A 27,746-nucleotide genomic window follows, 5' to 3' on the forward strand; every position below is an offset into this window, starting at 1 on the left:
CGTGTCATGGCGATAACCGCGATATGCGAATGCACAATACTCACTTCGCAGGGACGAGCGATTTTATTAATATTTAAAAAATAATAATAATTAGGACGTGCGATATTAAGTATTAACTCAAACACGTCATGTTACAATTATTTTGCTGCTTGCTACAAAAGGAAAACTTGCGCCGCTCTCATGTCAGGGGTACTTGAGTGAGTGACATGCAGGCTCTGCATGCACAGCAAACCACCAATCACAATCATTCTTGATCAGATCAAAGCAGGCCCCGTCCCGCTAGTTTGCAGACCATCAAAACACCGGTAAAAAAATTAGCGAGGCACAGGAGGACAATACCGGCGAGAATCAAGATTTACTTCCAAAAAGAAAAGCGACATCTGCCATCTGGAACTATTTTGGATACAAAAAGGTTATTTTCTTCATTCACAGATGAACCCCCTTATTTTTAGGGTAAGCAACATGCATTATCATGACATGTTAGGTCATGACTTAAGGTATGTTGAGTCAACCAGTTAAGATCCATATGTCCGTGACTAAAATCCTTCATCCGGTTAAATATAGTTAAAGAAACCGCGATATATATCGCAGGGGAAAAAAATATCGCAATGTCATTTTTTTCCAATATCGTGCAGCCCTACTGGTACGGTCTGCAGAACGCACTGCTGCCTAAAGACAATAACACCAGGCAGTGCAGGACCAAGGTTGATGGAATCATGAAGGATTGGAGCTATCCGAACAATGGCCTCTTTGAAATGTCCACAGTAAATCGCTACAGCAGTCATAGAACCGGATTTGGGAGGCTAAGGATACATACAAGATACATAAATATACATATACTGCTACACTGGTACTTTCCTTGTGTGATAGCAATGACACATGAAGCAGTTTGGAGAAGGAAACACCTCTTCCAACATCATCCTCAACACTGGAGCACCCCAGGGCAGCATTCTTAGCCCCCTGCTGTTTCCCCTGTAGACCCCTACCAATATACAACAAAGGAAGAAACACCATGTCGACACATACGGTATACTGATACATTGGTAATACAATAGGAAATGAAACAGTCATGATAACTGATTAACTCTTCATTTGATTATTTGGGTTGTATCCTAATGGTTGACTGCACTTTTTACAAGTTGCTTTGGATAAGATCATATTATATATTTGGGCCTACCGTCGCGAGCAATCAATGGAAGATGACGTAGCACACAAACCCCACATCACCCTATATCCCCCGGATACATGGCTAGCCAGGGCTGCGTTCTGAGCCCGTTGCTGGTTTCCCTGTACACTCCTTCCGATGTACAACAAAGCTGTGTTGGGCCTGAGAACAGAGAACAATGTAAAAGCCTGACTGCAGGAAGTGAGGGCCTGATTGGCTGCCTCTCAGGTCAACAACCTACTCCTGAACGAAAGCAAACAAAGAGCTGATAGTGGACTTTGGGAAGAAGCAGGAAAATAACTACCCGTTACTATCAACAGGTCCTCGCTGGAGAGGCTTCTAGTGTCACACAGGTCAGTAAAGACAGGCTCTTGTCGGGCTCCTATCCTCAGGCCACCTGGATCTTAAATTCATTATTAAATAAGACCATATGGCCTTAGTGCTACATTTCCAAAAACATGGTGGAAACATACACATGATACCATGTAGCCTATCTTTTAAATGTTCATTTTTGTTGTATTAGTCTTTACTAAAACAATGGTATAGCAGTTACTGCTGGGATTTTTTTTTTTTAAGCAAACCTATATCAAAACACAGACATATTTGGTTTCTACACTTTTTATTACAAAAGCAGGGATCAGTTATGATTCAACATAATAAAATGTGTATACATACATTACATACAATTATTCACTAAAGTTGAACTGTGGTTCTGGTCCAGTAGTTATCTGATGAGGGACTCTCTGAGCAGCTCGTACATCTTCTGCTCCTGCACAGGGAACACAGGAACAGTCACAATGTATAGGGAATATAAATATAATTCATAGGTGTAAAGGTTCTCATAAATACGTTTCTTCTTTTTCTGTGAAATAGGCTGATTAGAGTCTGATTCATATTTTCCCAGTTTAAAGCTATTATAATTGTATCATTTTGAGGTCAGTAATGAAACTCAGGTATGATAACAGCAGTCATCTGTGCAATTATTTATTATTAGAGCTACAAGAAAATGTGCACTTACTTTTTTGGACACAGATGGACGAACTTTCTTGAAGGCATCTTCAAAGTTCAGTTTGCTCACTCTGATGTCAACCACTGGGCCAGCAGTGAACGTGTGTCCTGTGTGGAACAATGAAAACAAAATAAATAATATGCAGGAATTCAGTCCTGTTATGTTTTTGTTGTGTTTCATGAGAAAGTTACCATTTTCAATATAGCAATTTCCAATAATCAGAATTAGAACACTTTATCTCGTTTTGCAATGAAATTGCTCCGTTTTAGTGTCCAATGTAAGATAACAAAAAAAAAGATATGATGTTAATGTCAGCATCCATGTGCTAATTACAGTAGTTCTTGTCACTCGGTTAGCATATTAGCATATTGAGGGTGTAGTCTAAAACTAACTGTAAGGCTTGTTCCTGTAATAACAACATTGACACCACAGTCTGCTCTGATTGGTTAGCTGGCCGGCTCTGTGGCGATTGGTCAACTGCTTAGAGATGTCGCGCCCTAGCCTATAACGTGCAATGTGTAGAAGCGTTAGCCAATAGCAGCAAGAGTGTTACATAGTGATGTCACTACGTTACGCAGGTAAACAAAGCAGTCCAATGGAGACGTTTCAGTCAGGGTGGGGAAATGTGTGGGAGAGAAACACTCTCTGGAGTGAACATTTTAGCCTTTGCAGACCATTTACATGCACCAACACCTATAGAAGACACTACAGGAAAGGGAAAACCCCAAAAAGCATTGAAGTACTGAATACAGGTATTTGAGGTAGGAGTCAGGTTACCTGGTGTAGCCGTGGTAGTAGGCTGGGACTTCAGGTATTCCCTCAGAGCGTTCACAGAGGCTTCCCTCACCAACGCATTCAGGTCAGCTCCACTGCAACAAACACACACATTACATTACATGTCATTTGTTAGACGCTTTTATCCAAAGCGACTTACATACTCAATACTGTGGACAATCCCCACAGGAGCAATTTGGGGTGAAGTGTCTCAGGGACACAACGACATGCTGACTGCAGTGGGGTTTGAACCTGTGACCCCCTGATCTGAAGACCAACGCACAACCCACTGCGCTGCCACAGACACACACAAGTGTGTGGTGGTTCTACATCTGTATCATTGAACATGGGGAAAAAACATGTCCACCTTTATCACTGTTTAAACTCAGTTTAGCCTTAGTTTGGACTAAAAGCGGCAGAAACAGTGTGAAATGTTCAGTAAGACTCACCTGAAGCAATCGCAGCGCTCGTTGAAGGCGATCTCCTCCAGACTGACATCCTGCTCCAGGTGAGGTTTGGTCCCTCCCTACAGAATATCAGCAGCACAGTTGTATCAAAGAGCCTTCAAAAGATGCCTTACACCTCCCAGTGACAAAAGGTCCTTCCTTTCTTTGGTCACAAAAACCTCAAAAATGACTATGAAGCACACAGTTATAAACCTAGCAATGGGATCATGTTGAAGACTGATGAGCTAGGCAATGAGAAAGGAGATCTTTACATTCCAAACTATTCATTCTGGCAATGTTAATAATTAATCAAGTGAAATATTTTTACGAGAGGATCACAAAAAACGTTAAGGATGTAAAGAAAACAGCCGGACTAATTTTTTTTCAAGAGAGATAACAATAAAGGAAAAAAAGGAGGGCTTTGATAAGATAGACTCAGGCATCTAACTGTAATACATCACATCCATGTCATAGAAATAACTCAGAGTTATTTCTGGATAACGAGGTCATTTAGGTGGAACCAGTGAACGGAAAAAGGGTCTTTAAAATGTTGGCGGGCATAGAAGACATTTCTAGGAAAAGACTTCATTTTGAAGAACCTGTGTAATATGATTGTCTATTGCTTCCACAATGATGGGAAGGAAAAAAAATATATATACTATCACTGCTACTACAAGTAACAGCTTTGAATATAAATGACATATTGTTAATTGCAGGTAAAGAAGATTTATAATTTCAGGAATTCCCAGTGTATAAGATTATCAGAATCCTCAGTCAGAATATTTTATTCCCCACTGAAAATTGGGGTGTCCAACAGTTTCTGTATTAAAATGAAATAAATAAATGATCAATCAAAAAATATATTTAAGAAATATTCATATGAACAAAAGTTAAAATAATAATGTGCTAGACAAATTAAGTAAGGAGTGCAAATGGCAATATAACATAAATATCTAACAAGTCATTCACGTGGCAGCAGTTCAATTTACCCCTGTACTGGTTTTCAACATAAAACATCCGCCTACGCTAGATCACATGATGAGTAATATGACTGTCTCCGTCTCTCCTCTTTCTGTGGTGATCCTGTACCTTGGTGATGGTGAGCAGGATGGCGTGGCGGTCTGCTGGAGGAGGCAGACCCACATACAAGGTCTTATCCAGCCGGCCTGGCCTCAGTATGGCAGGGTCAATGATGTCTGGCAGGCGACAAGACAGTCATATTGTTTTAGAAAAAGGTTGAGAAAAGGCAATAAAAGAAATAGGCTTAATTTTAACTTCTGAACCCACTCCATTTTGCCATGTCACTGTGGTTACCTGGTCTGTTGGTGGCAGCCATGATGAAGACCTGCCGTCTGGTCTCCAAGCCGTCCATCTCTGTAAGCAGCTGGTTGACCACCCGCACGCTGGCTCCTGACTGGAAACAATCAATGCTCATACACACAATTGCTAAAATGTGACTTAGAAGAAAAGCTGTATGAACATTAATTGCACCAGCTGACATGGCTTTCTACAGCGTGGCTGGTGTGTTCCAATGCATAATGTAACATTTGAAACATGATGCTCATGGAATTTCTCCTAAATCATCAAGTCCATGTTTCTCACCTCGTGTCCTGAGCGGCGCGGACACAGCGCGTCAATTTCATCGAAGAAGATGACGCACGGAGCCGAATTGCGTCCTCTCTGAAAGACCTGTCTGACAGCCCGCTCACTCTCACCAACATACTGCACACACAGGCATCAATTAACACAAGCAGGAGTTTAACATCAACCCTTTCTTTTACAATATTTAGAGCAAGGATGGGAAATGAATGACACAGATCATCATGAAAATCTGAGTCTGAGCTAAATACACAGAAAGACGGGATGTGATGCTAGCAGTGTTGGGCAAGTTACTTCCAAAATGTAATATATTACTTATTACTGTCTTTTGAAAGTAATAAGTTACATTACAATATTACTGTCTCTGAAATGTAATGAGTTACACTACTTTTTAGTTACTTTGACCAAAATAACCGCAAAAGAATGGCGAGGTATTTTAAATGCTAAAATGTAATTTAGTGCAGCTCATTAGAAAATTCAGTGAAGGGCAATGTGGTATAGCATAACAACTGTGTAGGTCCTTAAAGCTACCAACAACTTGTATTACACGGCTTAGTTGAATACTCGATTCTCATTGTAAATTCTTAACATGTGACGCGTTGTTAATACAGTACAGACCACTGTCAAGGACTATAATGAAGGTTGCTAAGGAGGATCAAGAAAGAGAAAGGAAAAGAGGTTAAAAGACGGAGCGCTGGACGTCAGATAAATCACCAGAAGAAGGCAGAGAGGAAGTAAACAATAACAGGACACGGAATGGGCTCTGTAGTTTGTTTAGTATATGGGAATGTACAGGCCCGGTTCCAGAACAAAATGAATCAGGGTGCATCTGAGATTACAGGGGGCGCAGCATTAGTAGGTTTACATGAGCAATAGTGGCTGGCAACAGCAATGAAAACTAGAGAATGCAATTCCTGAAGAAATTGCTAGTGGGAATGCTTTATGCTGAAAAGCTGACGCTAAACTGCTATGCTGAAATGTAATGTGTAAGAAGAAAGTGAATAATTTAGATTGAAATGATACATGAACACTGGGGGCTTGAATGTGTGATGAGAGAAGAAAAGAAAGTAAAAAGGCTTGGAAAAGCAGCAGAATATTTGAAATGCAAACTTTTGAACTAACTTGATGGCGAAGGATCTGTCGCCATGCCAACGGCATTTGATGACATCCCATAATACGCTTAGATGCGTTGATGGCTGCATCATTACCAAACCTGTGAAGTTTCGGGCCATTTGGTGCATTTTCACTGAAGTTATGAGAAAACCGTGTTTCATGGCGGGCATTGTGTTGCCATGGCAACAGCATGTCCCGTAGATGTCTTCACGGCTTGACTGTTAATACACATGTGAAGTTTGAGCACTTTTTGAACATTTTCATAGGAGTTATAGCGACATCATGTTTTATTGCGAGGGATACGTTTCCATGGAAACGGTATGGTGAGATCTCAGATTTGGCGTAGAGCTGTTGAAGCATGGACCGGTGATATACAAGTGAAGATTGGGGGACAATTGGACCGTGTCGATTGGACTTACAGCGACATGGTGTTTCATGGCGAGTGGTCTGTCGCCATGGCAACGGCATTTGAAGAAATCTCAAAACTGTCCCGTAGATGTCTTCAAGGCTGGACTGTTAGCACACATGTGAAGTTTTAGCACTTTTGGACAATTTTCATAGGAGTTATAGCAATATCGTGTTTTATAGCAAGGGATGCGTTGCCATGGCAACAGCTTTTGAGGAAAACTCACTAATGGTATATAGACATGTTGGGGGCTGGACCATTAACTGTCATCTGAAGTCTGGTGGTGTTTGGACCATTTGCATAGGTATCACGACAACATCGTGTTTTATGGCGAGGGATGCGTTTCCATGGAAACAGCCTACGGTGAGATCTCAGATTTGGCCTAGAGCTGTTGAGGCATGGACCGGTGATATACAAGCGAAGTTTGGGGACGATCGGACTGTGTCCATTGGAGTTACAGCAACATCGTGTTTCATGGCGAGGGATGCGTTTCCATGGTAACACCACATTATGTAACATCAGATTTGAAGTAGAGCTGTTCCGGGCCACAGTCTTAACCATCATATGATGTTTGGTGGCGTTCTGAGCATGTCAGTTGGATTTATGACATCATCATGTCATCACTATGAAGGAACAGTTAGCAGTTGAAGTCGCATGAAGATTTTTCAAGTCTGAAGCGTTTCTCCATTGACTTCAATGTTGATGAATTATGGTATATATCTCTGGAAATATGACATTTATGACTGAGAAAAGTAATAGCCATCGATTCCCGATCGAGCTGAACATTTTGGTGTTTGAACGGATTTTGAGGGTGGAAAAATCTGGGAGGAGTTAAGGTACAAAAAAAAGTGTTGTAGAATATCATATAAATACTAGAGAATACAATTCCTGAAGAAATTGCTAGTGGGAATGCTTTATGCTGAAAATCTGACGCTAAACTGTTGAAATGTAATGTGTAAAAAAAAAAAGTGAATAATTTAGATTGAAATGATACATGAACACTGGGGGCTTGAATGTGTGATGAGAGAAGAAAATAAAGTGAAAAGGCTTGGAATAGCAGCAGAATATTTTAGCCGCAAACTTCTGAACCAACTTGATGGCGAATGATCTGTCGCCATGGCAACGGCATTTGATGACACCTCATAATACGCTTACATGCGTTGATGGCTGCATTGTTAACAAACCTGTGAAGTTTTGGGCTGTTTGGAGTATTTTCACTGAAGTTATGAGAAAACCGTGTTTGCACACTGCTATCTGAAGTCTGCTGCTCTGAGCATGTCAGTTGCAGTGATGACATCATCGTGTTCCATTACATAGGTGTTTATAGTTGAGCTAACGAGGTGCCTAGACTTCAAAGGCTTCACTGTTCTGAATGAGATGAACCTCTTACATGTGAACGTTTTATGGAAGAACCGTAACAGATATCTGTGAAATTTCTAAACGTGAAGCATGTCAAGGAAGTTGAGTATCTGAAGTGTAATTTTTTTGTACTTTCGGGTTAATAATGTGGCCTTTTTGGCAGTTTAACTAAAAGGTGTGCGGCTGCTGCCGTGGGGAAATATCAGCCTGAAATTACAATGGGCTTTAATGGAGGAATGTTGAACGTTTTTGTCACTTCATGCCCTCAAAAAGCATTTTGTTTAATTATTTTTGCTTAATTATTTGTCCTTTTTCAAGCTACGGGATGTTTTCCTACGTTTGTCATAAAAAATTATGTCTCAGGAATGTAGGGTTTGGGAATTATGGCAGTTTTAAAAAAATATATGAAGGCAAATTTCAAACTGTCCTCCACTCTAACACTGACATTACGCACTCTGCCTTAACGAGCTACGCAATGTTAAAGTTCAAATGTTAAAAATGTGACTAATTATGGGATGTATCTCTGGAATTATGAAAGTTATGAATGAGAAAAAGTAATAGCCATCGATTCCCGACAGAGCTGAACGTTTTGATGTTTGAAAAGAGTTTCTGCGATGTTCAATGCGGGAGAAGAAGCGCGGCAAAATAAGTCGGCGGAATAATAAGCTTTTTGTGCGTAGAAGAACAGTTAGTTGGAATGCTGTTAACAGCACTCCCACTAAAATAGCATTGATGGTCCCCAATGAACAGATTATGGCATTTGTTAAGTTTTGAAACCAAGCAAGTGAGAACATTTTAAGTGAGTTAAAAGTGCAATCCTGAAATATTTCATATAGTCCAAAGTGGACTATGGCAAAGAAAAGCACAAAAGCTTCAAAACTGTAGTGATAAAACAAATGAGAACATATTTTAAATCAAGGCAAATATGATTTAAACCAGCTCATGGTTTGAAATGGCAAACATTGAAAGGCAAAAGTATCATTAAAACCATTTACTGAACATCACCTTGGTCCCATCATATACGCTGGGAAGAGAACATTTACTGTCCTTGAAAACTGGTATCACATCATCATGTGAGGTTGACTTTGTGACCTGGAGAACATTTCAGCTGGCTGCAACATTAGTTTGTTGATAAGCTTGGGATATGAGATAGTTTTGTAGCCATTCGTGGTGAAGGCATCTGTGCTATTGTATGCATTATGTTTGACCCAACATTTCTACAGGCATGGCAGAATACGGCACTATTTTCAAATGAATATTCTAGCCATTGTCTATTTTTATACCACGAACTGCAAAATGACCGCCTAACCCCACTGTACAGGCTGTACTTGTTTAGATATACCTGGGCAGGCTCTGTTTTGCCGTGGTATCCTGGCAGCTGCGGGCCGCAGAGGGGCGGCGTAGTTTTGGGCGACGAAGACTGCTGCTCCGGGGGCGAGGGCGGCGAGTCAGGCGGGAGTAATAGTGTCCACAACGGAGGGTAACGTGATGTTCCCATCTGACCTGTTGCTACCGTCTGCAGTAGATGCAGTGTTGCTGGCGTGGCGTTTAGTGATGGTTGCTTTAACCATTTTCGTATAAATGATTATCCACAGATGTGTGTCACTGCTGTGGAAGCACTTTGGAAATGATGCACGCGCAGCGGAGCAGGTCACGCGCAACTGACACAATTTGTTGTTTGTATTTTTCGCTCTGTTCTCTTTTTTGAATAGAGGGTGCATAACATTCAACTGCCCCGAAGATCCCGACGAGAAGCTTGAAGGGTAAACACCAGGTTTACTAATACCGCACAATTTGTCTCTGGTGTCGGAATGTCTCGCTATGTTAGTACATTCTTAAAAAACAAAACACCATTTAGCTTCGGGTTAAAATGTGTTGTAACTGCGTTACTGAGCATTGTAACGGGTAATATATTACCCACATTTCATTAGTAATGCGTTACATTACTTCGTTACAGCAAAAAGTAATATATTACTGTAACTCCGTTACTTTTGTAACGCGTTACACCCAACACTGAATGCTAGCAGAACACACTGAATGAGCCTCTCAGAGACGTGGTTGAAGGTTAATAAATGACACTGTTGGCTGTACTATGACACAACATCGAAATAATGCACAGGCAGCCTCGGCCACATTTCCATCTTCCTGCAGCTCGGTGACTTACCATGTTGAGCAGCTCTGGACCTTTGACAGAGATGAAGTTGAGGCCTGACTCATTGGCCACTGCCTGTCAGGAGACAACACAGAAACACACAGTGAGACACAGTACACCGCCGACTATTCATTATGTGGAAACAGCGGGGGGACATTTTGGCTCAGAGTAGGAAAATCTGGACGCCGACAAAACAACCAACTCGATACCTCATGATTATCAGTTAGCTTGGCTCTATCCAATGCCATTTCCCCTTGCTTCCAGTCTTGCTAAGTATGATGCTAAGCTACGCTAACCAAATCATGAATAGTACTATAGATCAGTGTTTCTCAAACTTTTTTCATACCAAGGACCACTTAACCAATTAAAAAACAATCACGGACCACCAAACTCCACAAATATCCAAAATAACATCGTTTTTCTAGAACAGATTACAAATCGCCTGAAAATGGTACAAACAGGAGGCAACATGTGTGATGAAGGTGTTGCGCTGGGCTATATCCTGCAATCAAAAGTTAAACTTAAGCTCGCTCCATTGCGGATATATTCCCGCGAGAGTGCGGAGAACTTAAATCAATTTATTTATTTCAAATGTGAAATTGTACCAATATACTCACGGACCACTAGGGGGCGATCACGGGCCACCAGTGGTCCGCGGACCACACTTTGAGAAGCACTGCTATAGATCACATAATTTCTCTCTCAGAAAGAAAGCATGTAAGCTTATTTCTCAAAACTATTTCTATAATAAAACAGTTATATAGATAGTGACAAAGTACCAGTAGTAGTTTAATTTGAATTAAAATGATTAAGATGTATCATTAAATAACTTGATGCAGGAACCTGTATGTATGACTTAAGTTTCACTCTCGGCTCTCTGGAAAGTTGTTTTAGTAAAAATGTTATCTTACATTTTATAGATCTGATTCTTAAACATAAAGTCCTTTTCTCTGTAAATTTAAAAACAAAAACAAATAATTGTCAATTAGCCAGAAAAAAGTAAAGAAAATCACCCTTTATGAGTCATTGAGTATCTATTTTGATTACAAATCATTTCTAAAATGTGTGGTTAGGTGATGGACTACCAAAGAAAAGTAGATCAATTGCACTAAAACACTATTATTGCTGTTACTAACTGTGTGTAAACAACCTTCTTGATCCGCACCAGTCTGGTTTCAAGGCAGGTCACTCCACAGAAACTGCTTTCCTCTCTGTCTCTGATGCCCCTTTCACACCAACGCGTTTTCAGCTCCGGCTCGGAGCTGGAGCCTGAAAAGTACAGTTTTTTCCTGTTCACACCGCAGCGGCGCCACCTGTTAGCTCCGGAATCCGGTTCACTTCCAGCTCCAAATAATTGTCGGTCTAGAGGCAAGAGCTTCGGAGCTAAGAGGCGGCCTCGCTTACGTCGAGGCGTGCAGGAAACTAAACCCACCTCCCCTGAACATGGGTCGACTGAAGAGTCTCGTCATGCCTGCCTACAAGCAGTAGTGCTGAGCAAAGTGACTAGAAGGCAACCACACACACACTTTATAAAGTCAGGCAACACTAACCAGGCTTCGTTTGATTTTGTATATTTGCACCTTACTTTGACCATCCGTTTACTGTTATTGATCATTGTGGAGAGAGGCAGACGTTTTGTTTTGTATTATAGCAGCTATCGGATGGAATCAATACATGGGCTGCACAGGTTGTCATGTCCGACTATCACAAATAGAATCATAATGAAAAATACGCCGATAAAATGTGCCTGTAGAAAACGGTTTATGCCACAATAGGATAGCAATAACAAGTAGTCATTTTACCTTCGGTTGCTATGCTAACATCACCCGTTTTATACCAAAGACACTTTAATAACAGCGTTGTGATGCCAAACAGCGTCAATTCAGACTGACACACATTCACTTAAGGGGAACTGGGGATATGTATCAGCTGCTTGTGTGACAGTCAGACAGTGAATACTTTAAAGCGGTCGGTAAATGCCGCTGAAACACATTAATAAACAATGAACCACGGCACTCTGGAGAAAAGTATAAGCTTGGAGAAGTCGTTATTTAATTTAATCTGACTTCGTATGATTAAAAGCAACACGATCATCGACCCAACGCAGTCCCCCGTTGTTGTTGTGAGTGCCGTTGGGGAGCAAATCAGCGATGTAAACGGTGACGTCATGACGCAGCAGCGGCTGCACCAGTCGGGCTGTGGGCGGTGTGAACAGAGCGGGAGCAGAAAAGGGAAACCGGAGCTGAACCAGAAAAGCTCTAGCTCGGAGCTAGAAAGGGAAAAGCGCTGGTGTGAAAGCCGCATCAGGAGCTGCACCATGCTAAAGCAGCCTCCCTCTCCTCTGTCAGGGCTCTGTTCTTGGTCCCTTCCTTTTCTCTCTGTACACAAACTCGCTCGGATCTGCCATTGGCCCGCATGGTTTTTCATACCACTGCTACGCTGACGACACCCAATTAATTCTGTCCTTTCCCCGCTCAGAGACCCAGGTCATCTAACGCAGGGCTTCCCAAACTATTATTATTTTGTAATCATCTCGCGACCCCCACTCGGGGTCTCACGACCCCCCCCCCCACTTTGGGAACCCCTGATCTAACGCATCTCTGCTTGTCTCGCTGACATCTCTCAGTGGATGTCTGCTCACCACCTCAAGATCAACCTTGACAAGACTGAACTAATTTTCCTTCCGGGAAAAGATTGTCCCACTCTTGACCTAACAATCAACATCGGCCCCTCTGTTGTTTCCCCGACCCAGACTGCAAGGAATTTGGGTGTGACCCTAGATAACAAACTGTCCTTCACTGCAAACATTGCTGCTACAACCCGCTGCTGCAGATACACTCTTTACAACATCAGGAGGATACGTCCCCTCCTGACCCAGAAAGCAACGCAGGTTCTGGTCCAGGCCCTCGTTATCTCACGCTTAGACTACTGCAACTCTCTCCTGGCTGGTCTACCTGCATGTGCCATCCGACCTCTGCAGCTCATCCAGAATGCAGCGGCTCGTCTGGTCTTCAACCTTCCTACATTCTCCCACACCACGCCGCTCCTCCGCTCCCTTCACTGGCTTCCAGTAACTGCTAGAATCCACTTCAAGACACTGGTACTTGCGTACCATGCTGTGAATGGATCTGGCCCTTCCTACATCTAGGACATGGTTAAATTGTACACCCCAGCACGTGCACTCCGCTCTGCATCGGCCAAACAGCTCGCTGCACCAGCACTGTGATATACTATCAAAGGACTGGCTTATCTAAAGCCAGTTGAGTATCACTTCAAATGTTTTGGCTCTATGAAACCTGATGTGCTTTTATGATTCTGTTTTCTTCAAGTTTGTATCGTGTAACGCACTTACAGTAAGTCGCTTTGGATAAAAGCTAAATGCAATGTAATGTAATGTGTGTGTGGGGGGGGTTCACCTTTGCCAGCAGGGTCTTTCCACAACCTGGAGGTCCAGCCAGCAGCACCCCGGATGGAGCACTAAGCCCCAGAGCTTTGAATTGCTCCGGAGAACGCACCGGAGCCTGCAAGACACACAATGAGAAGGATGTTGTTTCTTAGTATAAAAAACACCAACAAGTTATCTTCCTTTTGATCAGAGCTGTTCATACCCAGAAATACCATGCGTCTTGACAGCTTCCCCACCTCACTGCAGGTCACCCGTGTCTTCCACAAGCTGTTCTCGAATGTTTTGAAAATACACATTTTGTGTTTATGTTCCCTGTGGAAAATGTCTTGCTTTACCGCCTGTGCTGCAGCACCTCTTTTCACCCTCTGTCTGAAACCAGAGCCCATCTGCTCTGATTGGTTAGTCCCGCCCCTTTGCCTATCACGTACAATGTGTTGGAGCTCTAGCCAACAGAAGCACGAGTGTTAAAACTCCATCTGGAGGGAACTTTGGGATTTTATCCTTTGCAGACCATTGACATGCACACAAACCTATACAAGGGGAAACCCCATGAAATATAATAGGGCCTCTTTAATCCCAATGTGTTGACACCATTTGACCCAAGCTAAATATTCTTCTCAGAGTAGAGTATAAATGGATGTTCTCGGTGTGGATAATGGATGTTTAACATGAACAATGATGATGATGATGATTACCAGTATGGCCATGGTCAGGTCCTCCCTGATGTCCTGCAGCGCCCCCACGTCCTCCCAGGTGACGTCGGGCACCGTGGCGAAGCCCTCCCTCTTGGCGGAGGGCTGCACGCTGGCCAGAGACGCCTGGAAGTCTGACATGAGGATGGAGAGGCCGGCCAGCTCCTCCTCCGACAGAGTCTCAGTGTTGTTCAGCAGCTGCAGCAGGTGCCACAGCTCCCCCTGCTGGACACAGCACACAACATGCCCTCAATAACTGGCAAGGATATAGAAAACTACAGAACGAGAAAATGCTCTCAAAATAACTGACAGGTCCTAACCAGGGGTGGCAGGTACTGTAGGCTAGGGAAGGCTAAGCCTTCCCAAATATTTGTGTCACTGCATCCTGTTAAAATAAAAATATAATGTATAATGTTTGTGTCTTTGACATTAGCGCTGCTATGCAGCCACCTGTGCCCTGTACTACGAAGCCAGTTCAACATACCCTGGATACGTTTGAGTTATCTTAACTAACCCTAACAAACGAGATCTTGCTAAGCGGTCCTACGACGCTGGTTATCAACTCGGTAAATCAAGCCAGGGTTTCTCTCTCCAGCTGAGAGCGCGTTCACGTGAAAGGGGCGGGGTTAGCTACATTTGACCAATCACAAACAGGGACAAGTGTACTGATAGCGCAGCGTCATACTTCATTAATGAAAAGTAAACTAATATTAGACAAATAGGAACTTTAAACATCCATTACTTAAACATATAATCCAGGATACAAGCCACATAGTTGCACCTGCAAGGTGAATATAGAACCAGTTAAAAAATAAATAAACTACCAAGTGTTTGAAAGCATACAACAATTTTATGATACTGCCCCATCTAAGACACGAGTGGATCTGACTTTAAATTACATTTGAGTTGAGTGTTTAGTCAACTTAATGTGTTACTTAAAATAATACGTCTGCATACAGTATATGTGACAGTGTAAGTGTTGCACGGCCAGATACGGCTCGAGAAGCTGACTCAGATAAAGAAATATTGTGATATTATATGATCGATAATCTGATTGATGATGTGATATCAGTCAGTGTAATATGAATGATAAGTGCGACATGTCGGCGTCTTCTCTGCATACGGCAGTTTAAACTGTATTTCCTTTATCCTGTAATATGACTTGATAGATTTAAACTCCGCACACTGAGCTCTGATTGGTCAGCAGGCGGTGCTTTCACTGAGTTGATCTCTTTTCTATAGACGCTGGAGGCGGGCAGCGCCATGTAAAAAAAGTGATTTAGCCTTCCCAAACCTGAGCCTCAAGCGCCGATGGTCCTAACATTACATTATTAATGTTTCTGATTAAAGGTTCAGTAATGTTTGGAAACACAGCAGACCTACATTATCATATATGATCTTCTCAGTTCTAAAAGTGAATTGTTTTGTAACTTAAATGCAACCGCCCTCATTTTTAGTTTACATTCACAAAAACGGACCCTAGAATAAAAAAAAAGAAGCTGATTTGCAATGAGATGTGACTTTCAAGAGTTGATTTTTTTCCAGCTGCAAGAGGACACTGTTCACTAAAGTTGATAGAAAATGAGTTGAGCCTCTATTAATAGTACATAAAGAAAAACAATGGGAAAAAAGTGTACTATTGCAAATGCTCCAGAATTCCCCGAAGAAATAAAACACCAATTCGGGGTTTGACCACAGCTCTCACTGCCAACATTGGTAACAATGGTTATATTTATATGTGTAGATAAAAGTACAGTATCCTTCTGAGTGGAATGAGACAGATGTGTGGTTGGAGACCCCCATACCTGTAGGTCATTGTGCCCCGCCTCCTCCTGAGGCAGCGGGGGGGTAAGGTCTGTTGTCTTTGTCTCTGTGACCTCTCCGTCTGTTACAGCCTCCTCCACCTGAGCTCCGTCTATTACAGCCTCCTCCACCTGAGCTCCGTCTGTCACAGCCTCCTCCACCTGAGCTCCGCCTGTTACAGCCTCTTCAGTCTGAGCTCCATCTGTCACAGCCTCCTCCACCTGAGCTCCGCCTGTTACAGCCTCTTCAGTGGAGCTCTTTCTTTGGCTCGATGCTCTTCTTTCCATCAGAACTCTGTGCACGGCGCTCATGGCTGCTTCCCGGCACAGAGCCATGAGGTCGGCCCCCACGTAGCCCGGAGTGATGCGGGCCAGCTGCTTGAAGTCAAAGTCCTCCGGCAGCTTCAGCTTCCGACACAGCGTCTTCAAGATCCTGCAGAACAGAGAATTCGGTTTTTACTTTTCAAAGTGTGAAAGCGACCACAGAGGCGATCGTTTGGCAAAAGCAATACAATATTCAGCATACTAATGTACATCCTCGTTGTCTATGGGCGTTTGTCTGACCTGAGTCGAGCCGCTTCATCAGGGATCCCCAGGCAGATCTCTCTGTCGAAGCGTCCCGCTCTGCGCAGGGCGGGGTCCAGGGAGTCCGGCCGGTTGGTGGCCCCGATCACCATCACCTGAGCCGTCACCGTCAGACTGTTCAGGTCTGCCAGGAGGAGAGCAGCACTGTCAAGTCATTTTCTGTATCTCTTCTCTTTTCTAAGTGTTGGCAGTTGCTTCACCTTTTGCTTAATATCACATATCCACCAGCTGTTGATGAGCCTAATTTAGGGATTCAGATTATGATTGAGCGCCAGGTTGAGGAGTAACATACATGTAACAGGATTACGTTATCATGATAAAAACTTTATTTAATTTACAGTTACCTTAAAAAGGCGTTATTCTTTACTGTTACATTTCTCAAAAGTGGGGATTACTAGCAGGATTACAATGTTAGTAAAAACTAAAAATAGCATATAGTGTTTGTTGTAAAGGATCAGATGTTATCTCTTCTCTGTAAGCTGTACTGTTCTGTAGGCTAATACTTTAAGTGTGAATCTATACGCCTGCTGCCTGAATCTGCCTTATGGTTTTCACTTTCTTTGGTTCATTTGTTCTGTTTTTAATTCAGCAGGTGAACCTGTATGTTCATAAAATAGTGTGTGTGAGCCAGGGCTGTCCCGAATACCATTTCTCGGGCTCCGGATATTCGGCAGTAATCAGCAGCGAATATTCGTTCCGCGCGGGGTTTATTCACGGCATTCTTTTTGTTATTCTAATCTACAGTATTGTTGTTTTATAGTTATTTGTTAATGTATACAACCCAATTTGTGTTCTTTGAAATTGAAAAGGATATCGCATTGTGTTTGTTACTTTCGTTGCAGTTGTATATGTCTTAAGTGTAATTTGGCTTGGCTTTCTATTTTGTATAGACATGTTTTTATTTTGAAGGAGAGTTACCACAGTTGACAGGAAGTTGTTGTTGCTATGGAAACAACGTGACGGAGATTAATAGAGAAAAAGTAATATCTACATATAAAGACGGAGAAAGTAAACGATAACGTTTATGGTTAAGTGTTAGCACCCCCTGAAGAGGCACAAGCTCTTACTTTGATATTGGAGATTCCAATAAATAAAAAAATAAAAAACGAATATCCGAATAACGAAATTGAAACCCGAATAGTACTCCAACGAACTAATATTCGGATATTCGGGTACAGCCCTAGTGTGAGCTTAACTGTGTGTATTAAACTAAAACGGAGCATTTTCTATCAGCTCAGATTTTATTTCTGCTTTTTTTTTAACTGTAGTATGTGCTCATGTGTTTCATTGTTGGCGTATAGGCTGCTGCCTGGATATGCTGAATGAAAGGCAGGTTGTCTTATGCATAAAGTCTCTGAGAAGAGGACACATTGTGATGCTGCTCTGGAGTCAGTGTGTCCTACCGTCCATGCAGGTCAGCAGCTGGGCTACGATCCTCCTTTCCATGTCTTTAGAAGCCACCTCTCTCTTTGGTGTGATGGCATCGATCTCATCTATGAACATGACACACGGAGCAGAGCTCTGCGAGGGGGAAGACGCACGCAACATTATTTATCATTTATCCAAATGACCTGTTTATTCAATCCTACAGCGAGACGTGTGCGGATTTCACCTCCTCCAATCTCTTGACTTTTGTTGATCACTATAGAAGAGGAAAACTAGTACTAACCACGGCCTGTTCAAACAGCTCTCTGAGCTTCTGTTCAGACTCCCCCGACACTCCAGACACCAGCTCTGGAGCCGATACCTTCAACAAGGGCAGCTTCAGCTCCTGACACACAAAATATATAAAAAATTTATTATTAAAAAAGCACTAAAAAACAACCATTCTATGTTCAAAGTTCTTCTTTTTGGATATTCGATTGATCGACACTGCGTACTGGTTGATTTCAGTTCTGCTTAACCGCTTAATGTCTGCCACGATATTGATTGGAGCATTGATGTCATGCTATGGTTAAAGAAACTAGTTATTGAACACTGGTATTTTCTGTTTAAAAGCCTAAACTCTGAACATAACCTGGTCTGGACGGAGTAGGTTATGTCTGGACCTTTCTAACCCTCTTTATCTGCTGGTAATAAAAACAGCAGACAGGCGAGTGTGTACACATGATCTCCCCAGGCGTTGTCCAGCACTCACCCCCGCCACAGCCTGGGCCAGCAGGGTCTTTCCACAGCCGGGGGGTCCGTGCAGGAGGAAGCCCCTGGGAGGAACCATCCCCAAGCTCTGGTACACCTCCGGGTGACGCATGTGGATCAGCAGCTTACACACCTCCTGCAGCAGGGTCAAAGTAGTACAGGTTCAAACTAGTCACAACGGATAATATGAAATAACTCTATAATAATAATAATAACAGCTTTTTCTGTGTCAAATAAATGAAAAAAGGTTTAAAATATATATTTACTGTTAACGTCTCTTCATTGCCTCCTACATCTTCAAACTTCAGAGTGGGATACTGCAGCTCGAGTGATTTTGATTTTGCTGAAAAATCATTTAAAAAGAGAAAATACTGTGAATGCAACATAGTAGAACCTCACAGCCAATACTGTCCATAAATATCTGTCAACTAGCAATTCAACAACCATAGTCAATACACAAAAAATAATGAAAGAAATATCATCCGTTCATAAATTGTGAGAAGGATTGTATGTTGCAGCCATAGAGGGAATATAAATTATATTTTTGAGTGGTGTTCAATAGTAATTCAAGCATATATTTATGAAGGTCTGCAACAATTCGTCGTTATAAATCGATTGATAGAATAAAAAAATGTGCAAATATTGAGTTAATCCTTACGTAATTTGTCATGCAAAATGGCAGAAAGAGGAAATGTTATCCCAGTTTCTCAAAACGATGAATCAATAAAATATTTCTCAGATTAATTAATAATCAAAATAGTTGCAGCTCTACTTTATAGTTATACTGGAAAGCTAGACGAGGCTGACCTTTCTTATTTGGGGTGCGGGTCACAGTAGTTTCAGAGACCTTTGTCCTTTTCTTTGACTTTTTGGTCGACTTCTCCGGCTCAAGCATGGACACATCCGTCTGCTGGGGACAGAAATATTAGCTCATTACTCACTTGGTTTGTTGCTGTAATATGAAAGATACACATGTTTTTGTGGGCAATAGAATAAAAAAAAAGATAAGGAAATGACAATTAATCCTAATCATATATACAGACACTGTTCAAACAAGTATTGTAAGTTACACAAAACAGGAGAAAACTACAAAAACCAACAGTTATTACCTCCTTATGTACAATGTCTGTCTCTAAATACACACACACACCCCCCAGAGGAACTTACATCATCACACAGGTCGATTAAGATTTTGCGCTCCTCGGGGCCTCTGCCTTTGTCAATAAACCAGCCTCCTGTGGACACCTGTGTTCCTGCAGTGGGGGGGGCGCTGGCTGCGCCGCCAAGAGTGCTGGCAGCAGGAGGATCTCTCCTGGGCGAGCCGGAGCCCGACTCAGGGACTCCTTTACGGTACAGAGACGTTAGGGAGCTGTTCATGTGGTTGATCGGCTGCGGAGGGCAACAAACAGAAACATGGAAGAATCAGATCTCACTGTCAGAGAGGACTCTTTAAAGAAGGGATCACCAACTACATTTTTCCAAGGGCCAAAATGTATCCAATAGACACTATCGCGGGCCAGCGATTTTTATATAGCCCAGAATTTTGGGAGGGGGGGGGATGCTAGTGGAGCACGCTCAGGCACAGCGGACCGCATAAAGCTTAGCAGACTCTTCACGCTAACGAAGGATCCCTTCTAGGCAGGGTTGGGAGGGTTACTTTGTAAATGTAATCATCAGTTACTGAATACTGAATACATAATCTGAAAGTAATCAGAATACAGTTACGTGTCTTAAAAATGTAACATATTCAGATTACTTTTGGAATACTTTCTTTTTCCATAACAGATGGGTAGGTTTTAGTGAACAGGAGACACTTATTTTACTGTTTTAATGGCTTATCAAGAACTCAAACACAACATCTTGGTGTCATTCTGGACAGCTCCCTCTCATCTGCACCCCACATAAAAAACATCACCCGGACTGCATTCTTTGTACTGTCTTAAAACCTTTCCTTGGAATATGTTATGAATTGTAAGGTGTCCTTGAGTGCTTTGAAAGGCGCCCCTAAACAGAATGAATTATCATTATTATTTATTATCTGAAACGATGTAATAACTTTTAAAACGTTTTCCAGTCACTTGTCCCATGCATTCAACAGCAGCAGGCCATTCACTTTGATTTGATCCCGTTATGAAATGTCATCATTTCGGCAATAAAGAAATGCTACATAAACGTTATCTTGCACATTTTATCTAACCATCTCCGTTTCTAACTTTCAATATATTTCAAAAGAGATCTCTCTCATCTGCGTGCGGGGGCGGGGCCTCACAGACACGCTGCATCTCGCTCAGACATGCTGCAGCGCTGTGCAGTGTGCACACAGTTCTGCCGGTAATGAATATTACATTTTATGAGGAATCTTTTCCACCAATAATTCCAATAAGTATTCCAAAATGTATTCACTTCAGGTTTAAGTAACTGTAATCAGATTACTCGTTTTTCAAATGTAACGCCAGCTGAATATAGTTAGCCTACTTGATTTTTGTATTCTGATTACGTAACGCCGTTACATGTATTCCGTTACAACCCAACCCTGCTTCTAGGCTACTGTCCCTCAGCTCCTGCCTCTGGACTCTGTCGCTGCGGGGCTACTGCTGTGGTGCAGAGCGCACAAAGCAGACTCTTCACAACTCAATATCACTTCTTCTTCAAGGCAGGGAAGGTTTCGCAGTACGCATTCTACTGTCCCGCAGCTGCTGCCTCTCTGTTGGACTCCGGTACTGCACCTTACTCACGAGACTTTGTAAAAAATGGGTGGGGGGCGAACGCACTAACCACTCCGCCAACGCCACAGTCACCCCCGTTGTGCGGGCCGGATGAGAATGTCTGGCGGACCGGATGTGGCCCGTGGGCCGCCAGTTGGTGGTCACTGCTTTAAAGGTTCCCTATTATAGGTCTCAGATATATACAGGACAAAAAGAGAGAGAATCTTTTTCCCTGAAACTTTCAGAATCTCTTTACAAAGAGGGGACACATGTTTATATAAAAAAGACATAAAAAAGATTTTTGCATAATAGGTGACCTTTAAGAAGCAGTCCCATATTTGGGAAATGTGCATGAGGGCAATCCAAATCTACATCCATCATCTCCATTTAGTACAGAGATAGCTCCAGGATATGTTTAGCTTCACGAAAAACTAGAACAAAGGGAAATGATGAGCCTGGCTATATAAAAAGAGTCGATATACTTCTTTCAAACCAGTTATATATTATTATTGACAAGAGGTTAAGGCAATACTAATACATTTCATTTATAGAGGGCTTTTTGAGGTACTCAAAGATGCTTCAAATATTAAGGGTAACATTTTTAACATTTCAAAATAAAAACATAATACACGATATAAATAACACATTACAAGCAGGTCCAAAAACACAGGAAGACACACTACTAGTTGTAGTTTTCTACAAAAAGCCCTTCTCCGCAGAAAGATTCAAGTGTTCTGGGAAGAGGTGCAATAGTGAAGATCAGTTCAAAGCCGATTTGAGTGGATCCAAAGTGTTTTCTGCTGGGTTTATATCCAGAAGAGCATACATATAGTGAGAGAACATTTAGAGACCTCAGCTTTCTCTACACCAAAACCTGTATTGCATTGTTTTGGAAAAAGGCTCACAGCCCAAGCATCACTCATTGGCTGCAACGGATGCTGTCAGGCCTCCCATTGGAGAAGCCCTGAATATAATATAATACATAAGCCCTGAATGGACAAAGCCCAAAATACCTCTGTGACCTCATCCGTACCCAGACATCTACCCGCTCTCTCCGCTCCAGCCACGCTCCTCTACATCCCCCGCACACGTCTCCGAACAATGGGAGACCGAGCCTTCTGCTCATTCACCCCACGCCTCTGGAAGTCCCTCCCAGATCAGCTGGGCCACATACAGAAAAACATACCAAGGGCTGGGCCCCTCACTAGAGGTGAGGTATATTGCCTAAGTTAAGTTATAAGTTAGCAAAATCAATCAAATCACGTTTTGATGATTGCCTTGTATTGATATATTAAAAAAGTTTGTATTAAATGGTGGGAAAAGAAAAGCCTTTTACCACTGATAAATATTGTAAATATACCTAAAAGGCTCTTGATAAAGAAACTGCCATCCCTTTTAGAGCAGGAATCTTTTTGAAATACATCTATCTATCCATATCTTTTGTTTAGAAAGGACAGCCTTGGTGGATTCAAAGAATTTCCATGACTTTTCCAGGTTTTTAATGACCGTAAGAACCCTGCCATAAACATTTCTTTATTCCTTTTGGTCTGAATCTTCCCGTAGCCTTTTGATTCAACCTTCCCATTTCTTCTTACCGTGTCCTCCAGAACGACGTCATCACTGTCGCCGTCCCCCTCTGAGCTGCTGCTGCTGCCGCCTTCACTACACACACACACACACACACACACACACACACACACACACACACACACACACACACACACACACACACACACACACACACACACACACACACACACACACACACACACACACACACACACACACACACACACACACACACACACACACACACACACACACACACACACACACACACACACACACACACACACACACACACACACACACACACACACACACACACACACACACACACAGTTGTGTATATGTGTATATAGAATACGAGTACATTGGAGGGAAGCAGTGTTAGAGGGTGTTCTTTACCCCGTGCCTTTGTTGGCGTGCTTTGCTCTCTTAGCCATGTGTTTGTTCTCCAGATCATCTATCCCAGAGTCCTTCATTAATATGTCATACACTAGGAGAGGCAGATAAAAAAAACAGATCAGAGTTTTATCATGAACAATGGCATGGATGAGTTAGTACCATCGCTGCACGATTAAACAAATGTTATAACAATCACAACAAGTGCAATAATTGTTAAAGAAACACACGGACTGAAAACACATGTATGCCAAACTACACAGTGTGATATGGCAGTAATGTACGGTACACTCTTACCTTTCTCTACTTGAAGCCTGAAAGCTATTCTGTTTCGCCTGCCGTAATCCATTCTAAAGATGAAATATAAACAGAACATTTTTTTATTGTTTATATAGACATTAATACACACTCAGTGTCCACTTTTTACTTATTATACTCTTTTTAACAATATATTATAGGTCTCTACAAAACATGTCTCTGAAGTGTTTGGCTGGAAATACCAATTATTTTGGCTAAAGTTATCGGCTAATGGTTGTACAAGCCCAAAATACATGGTGACATCACAAAGTGGCCCAAATCTGACCAGCTCCTTTTCAGACAGGTTTTTATATAAATTAATCAGGACAAAAAGTGAGAGAACTATTTTTCCTGAAACTTTCCGAATCTCTTTACACAGAGGAGACACCGATTTATGTATAAAAGACGTGGACAAGTTGTTAGATAATAGGTGACCTTTAAAAAAAGCAGTCTTATGCAACTGCCCTGAAATAACTCCCACTGCTATGAAGGTGCTAATGTTAATACCTAGAGGTGAGGATTCAACTGTGTGCTCATTAGTTTGTTTTATTTAAATAAGTTCTATTTAGATTTGTTATCGAAACTCATTATGGACAAGTGCAATATTCTAATGATAGGAACACAATATTTGTTAATGGCTAAATATGTTTTAAATATCATTTTGAATGACTTAACAAAATCAAAAACAAATCACAACAAGATCATTTAAAATATCTTTCAATGATAATGTGAATTCTGATTCCAAATGGATGAATTCCCTCCAATATCGTGAATCATATTGAACTATAAATCGAACTAATCGTAATTATTATTCTTTTTCCAAATGGTGAAAGTCCCTAGTTGTGATGCACTTGCCTGTGCAGTCTCTGGAGCTCCACAGCCATGGCTGACAGGTCCACATATTCACTGGAGCAGGTCGCCATGTACTGAAAACACAATTCAACATCAAGAAAATCAGACCTGGTCTCAGATGGCATTCTCATTCAAAAACACAAATAACACTAGACACAGCATGAAAGAAGGACCCAGGCTGTGACATCACTTCAGAGAGAATGCAGAGGGGAGAAGGAGGAGAGTTGGGTCCAGATAATGGAGAAAATTAGATATAAGCCGTGTCCTTCCCTTCTCATCATGGGCAATCGTAAGATCCCTGGTTAATGGAATGGACGAGCTAACAGCGTTATACTGCTTATTTGTTAATTAATGAATAACAAGGACATGGTTTATTAAATGAATCCCAAAGACCTGATATCATACAGTGAGGCCATGGGTGTTTACCTGCTCCACTCTCTGTTTGAGCCGGTTGTCCACATAGACCCCGCTTCTGTTCTTCATGATTATTTCAACCTGACAACAAGAACAAAAGGAACATGAGAAATTCAATCACAGCATACATCCTAAATCTCTAAATACTGCAGACGGTGTAGACCAGGGTGTCATACTCAATTTCATCACGGGCCACATCAGCATTATGGTTGCAATCAAAGGGCCGGTTGTAACTTTAAGACTATATAAAAATACATAAATATTGATATATTGATTATCGGATAGGGTAATAACTAGGGATGTCCCGATCACCTATTTTTGCTCCCGATCCGATTCCGATCATTTGATTTTGACAATTTGCCGATACCGATTTTTCCCGATCCGATCTTTATGCAATGCATTAAGAGAAAAAAAACATTCAAGTTGTCCCTTAAGGTTGTTGTCCCTTAAGGTTATTTTATTTAATTTAAATTGGATATTCTATCCAACATGGATATAGCTTCTTTCTTTCACAGCAGCATTGGATCAGTTCAGTTGTGCAGCATTGGATCAAAACAAAATAAAGCTTTCAGTACTCGTTAGCTTACTGCTACAATTAGACACTGCGCCCTGCCCACTCTGTTGCCAGATTTGAGAGAAATAAGCAACCAGGTCTATGAAAACAAGCCCCAAAGAAGCAACACATACATGATGTTGTGTAATTTGAAACCAAAACTAAGGCCTCAGGATGACTTTAAGACTTGAATATGTTCATTTTTGTTTTGTAACATTGAATACAACATTTTAAAAAAGTATTTAAAAAAAAAAAAAAAAAAAATCCCGACCCCCGATTTTTTGAAAATCACGTGATCGGCTCCGATCCCCGATCACGTGATCGGATCAAGACATCTCTAGTAATAACTTCATCATTGACTACGTCTAGGGAAAATAATTGCGAGTCTCTTCAGTAAGAATGTCACAAAATTATTTTAAAAGAAAAGCCAAATTCTGAAAAAAAGAAGGGACATTTTGAAAAAGAAATCTAATTCTGAGAAAAAAAGCATATTTTTGAAGAAAACAAGTCAAATTCTGAGAAAAAAAATCAATTTCAGATGCATTGTGGGACATGTAGTTTATGGGCAACGTGCTTATGTAAAGTAGCATGTAACCGTATAATAAACATATTATATTCTTTGCAAGCTCTTGCGGGCCGCATAAAATGAAGTCGCGGGCCGGATTTGGCCCCCGGGCCTTGAGTTTGATACCCCTGGTGTAGACCAATATGTAGTTCTACACACAATCAAATACAACTTCCCAACAGCCTAATGGTGTGATAAAAACAATGCATTTGCTCTTATCACATAATAACTCTTCTAAAATACATACAAAAGTGTGATACATGTATCACACTTAAAATAATCCACAAATCAGGAAAGATTGTATATGTTCAACAAGAATCTCAAGATGAACTTGGTGAAAGCAAGTCAAGGAACCTAGAGTTAAGAATATTGAAGATCGCATAATGTTAGTCCTGCAGGTCAACAATGCATCAAGCCCCAAATAAATCAGCTGTCACACATCTCTGTGATGTTACAGTAGTAGTTCACAAATGACAGACTGTCTTACCTCTTACAGAGAATGAACAATCTATGCTTTTAAATGTTTTTTTTACACCACATTATTCTTATAAAAAAGTAAACAAACAAGACTGATCAGACTATAGCAAATGCTCACATCTGGAGCTGGCTTATGTAAGAAATAATTACTATTACTAGCATTAGCTCTTCGATGTACATAGTCATTTTATGAGCAATACAAGTGATGTGCAGTTATCATGAGCTAACAGTTAGCTATGGTGACTGTAACACACTAGAAGAAAAATGAGCAAGTCAACCAAATCTCACGAGCATGGTCTCCCAACTTCATTCCTGAATTACACATATTTTTTAAACACAATTATGAGAAAGAGCCCTATAAAAAGTAACAGCACGCTGGTGGTACATTCACAGGTGGCTGTACTGTGGAAACATTCAGCACTGAACTAACAACACAACACATATCCAGTGATTTAAAGTCACTGTATGTCAGACAGAAACGGACATTTTTAAAGTGAAAAAGGGTTACCTACCTCAAGAGAAACCGCAGTGCATCACTTATTCAGAATTCTTCTGTTTAAACTGAGTTGTGTTTACAGTGTGGCAACGTGACGCGCTGACCCGGAAACAAACCTGTGGGTGAGCTTTTTTCTTCTTCTTCCCATCTAAGGTTTAACTGTAGCTGACAGTCAGTGGAGCATCACTGCCCTCTTCTGGTGAGAGGGGGCTACTACAGAGCAGCCCTGTTCTCTCAGGTAGCTGACATCCACTTTACTCAGGTGTAACTAAGAAATGTACAGCAAATGTGTGTGGGGGGGGGGGGGTCGCGAGATGATTGCAAAATAAAAATGGGAAATTAAAAAAAATATATATAAAAAAAATTGATTGTTATTTTTAATATTTATTTTTATTTTTATTATTATTAATAATAACGTTTGCATAGAATTTTTTTTCTTTGACAATCCCCCCCGTCGACAGGGGGTTGCCAGTTTCTGGCACTGTTATTTTGGGGGTCGCGGGCTGAAAAGTTTGGCAACCCATATGTGCACTGTAAACAAAAACACAATCTTGTGCTTGTATTGCTATACAAATGTCAAGATGTTCAAACTACGAATCATAAATGAACAGCATTCATTTTTAAGTTAAACTTTCAGTTTTAGCAATAAATGTATGCCAGTCGTCAGACTTCACCAGAAGTGAATGAGTCTACATAATATAAAAAATTCAAATCTATAAATGTTTTTACTGATAAATCCTGAAAATGACTGGAAAAGACTTGATACATCTAAATAGTT

General features: G+C 41.4%; 1 protein-coding gene across 3 annotated transcripts; it reads right to left on the reverse strand.

Moving 5' to 3' along the window:
* Window positions 1–1,767: 1,767 nt before the first annotated feature.
* On the reverse strand, window positions 1,768–27,137 carry nvl (nuclear VCP like). 3 transcript variants are annotated; one of them, XM_079686061.1, is made up of 24 exons: window positions 26,985–27,137; window positions 24,890–24,958; window positions 24,467–24,537; window positions 23,612–23,664; window positions 23,318–23,408; window positions 22,945–23,011; window positions 19,812–20,033; window positions 19,452–19,551; window positions 18,911–18,987; window positions 18,646–18,780; window positions 18,178–18,279; window positions 17,912–18,029; window positions 16,488–16,632; window positions 15,927–16,356; window positions 14,125–14,346; window positions 13,440–13,544; window positions 10,036–10,098; window positions 4,997–5,116; window positions 4,709–4,808; window positions 4,484–4,590; window positions 3,398–3,474; window positions 2,952–3,043; window positions 2,184–2,281; window positions 1,768–1,934 (listed from the first exon to the last, which is right to left on the reverse strand). In XM_079686061.1, the coding sequence occupies exons 2-24, from the start codon at window positions 24,944–24,946 to the stop codon at window positions 1,890–1,892; spliced, it is 2,697 nt and encodes an 898-aa protein (XP_079542187.1). In that variant the 5' UTR covers window positions 24,947–24,958; window positions 26,985–27,137; the 3' UTR covers window positions 1,768–1,889. The 3 variants fall into 3 exon arrangements, with proteins under 3 accessions (XP_079542187.1, XP_079542188.1, XP_079542186.1); XM_079686062.1 differs by having other exon boundaries at window positions 14,125–14,343; window positions 19,452–19,554; XM_079686060.1 differs by having other exon boundaries at window positions 19,452–19,554.
* Window positions 27,138–27,746: the final 609 nt, after the last annotated feature.

This window comes from Notothenia rossii (assembly GCF_949606895.1).
Source record: "Notothenia rossii genome assembly, chromosome: 6".
NCBI lineage: Eukaryota > Metazoa > Chordata > Actinopteri > Perciformes > Nototheniidae > Notothenia > Notothenia rossii.

Coding starts and splice junctions, on each gene's coding strand:
- nvl (XM_079686060.1), bottom strand. CDS start 24,946: ATGAAGAACAGAAGCGGGGTCTATGTGGACAACCGGCTCAAACAGAGA. Junction 18,988..19,451: donor CCGCACCCCAAATAAGAAAG/GTCAGCCTCGTC, acceptor ATGATTTTTCAG/CAAAATCAAAATCACTCGAG. Junction 13,545..14,124: donor ACCTGACCATGGCCATACTG/GTAATCATCATC, acceptor TGTGTCTTGCAG/GCTCCGGTGCGTTCTCCGGA.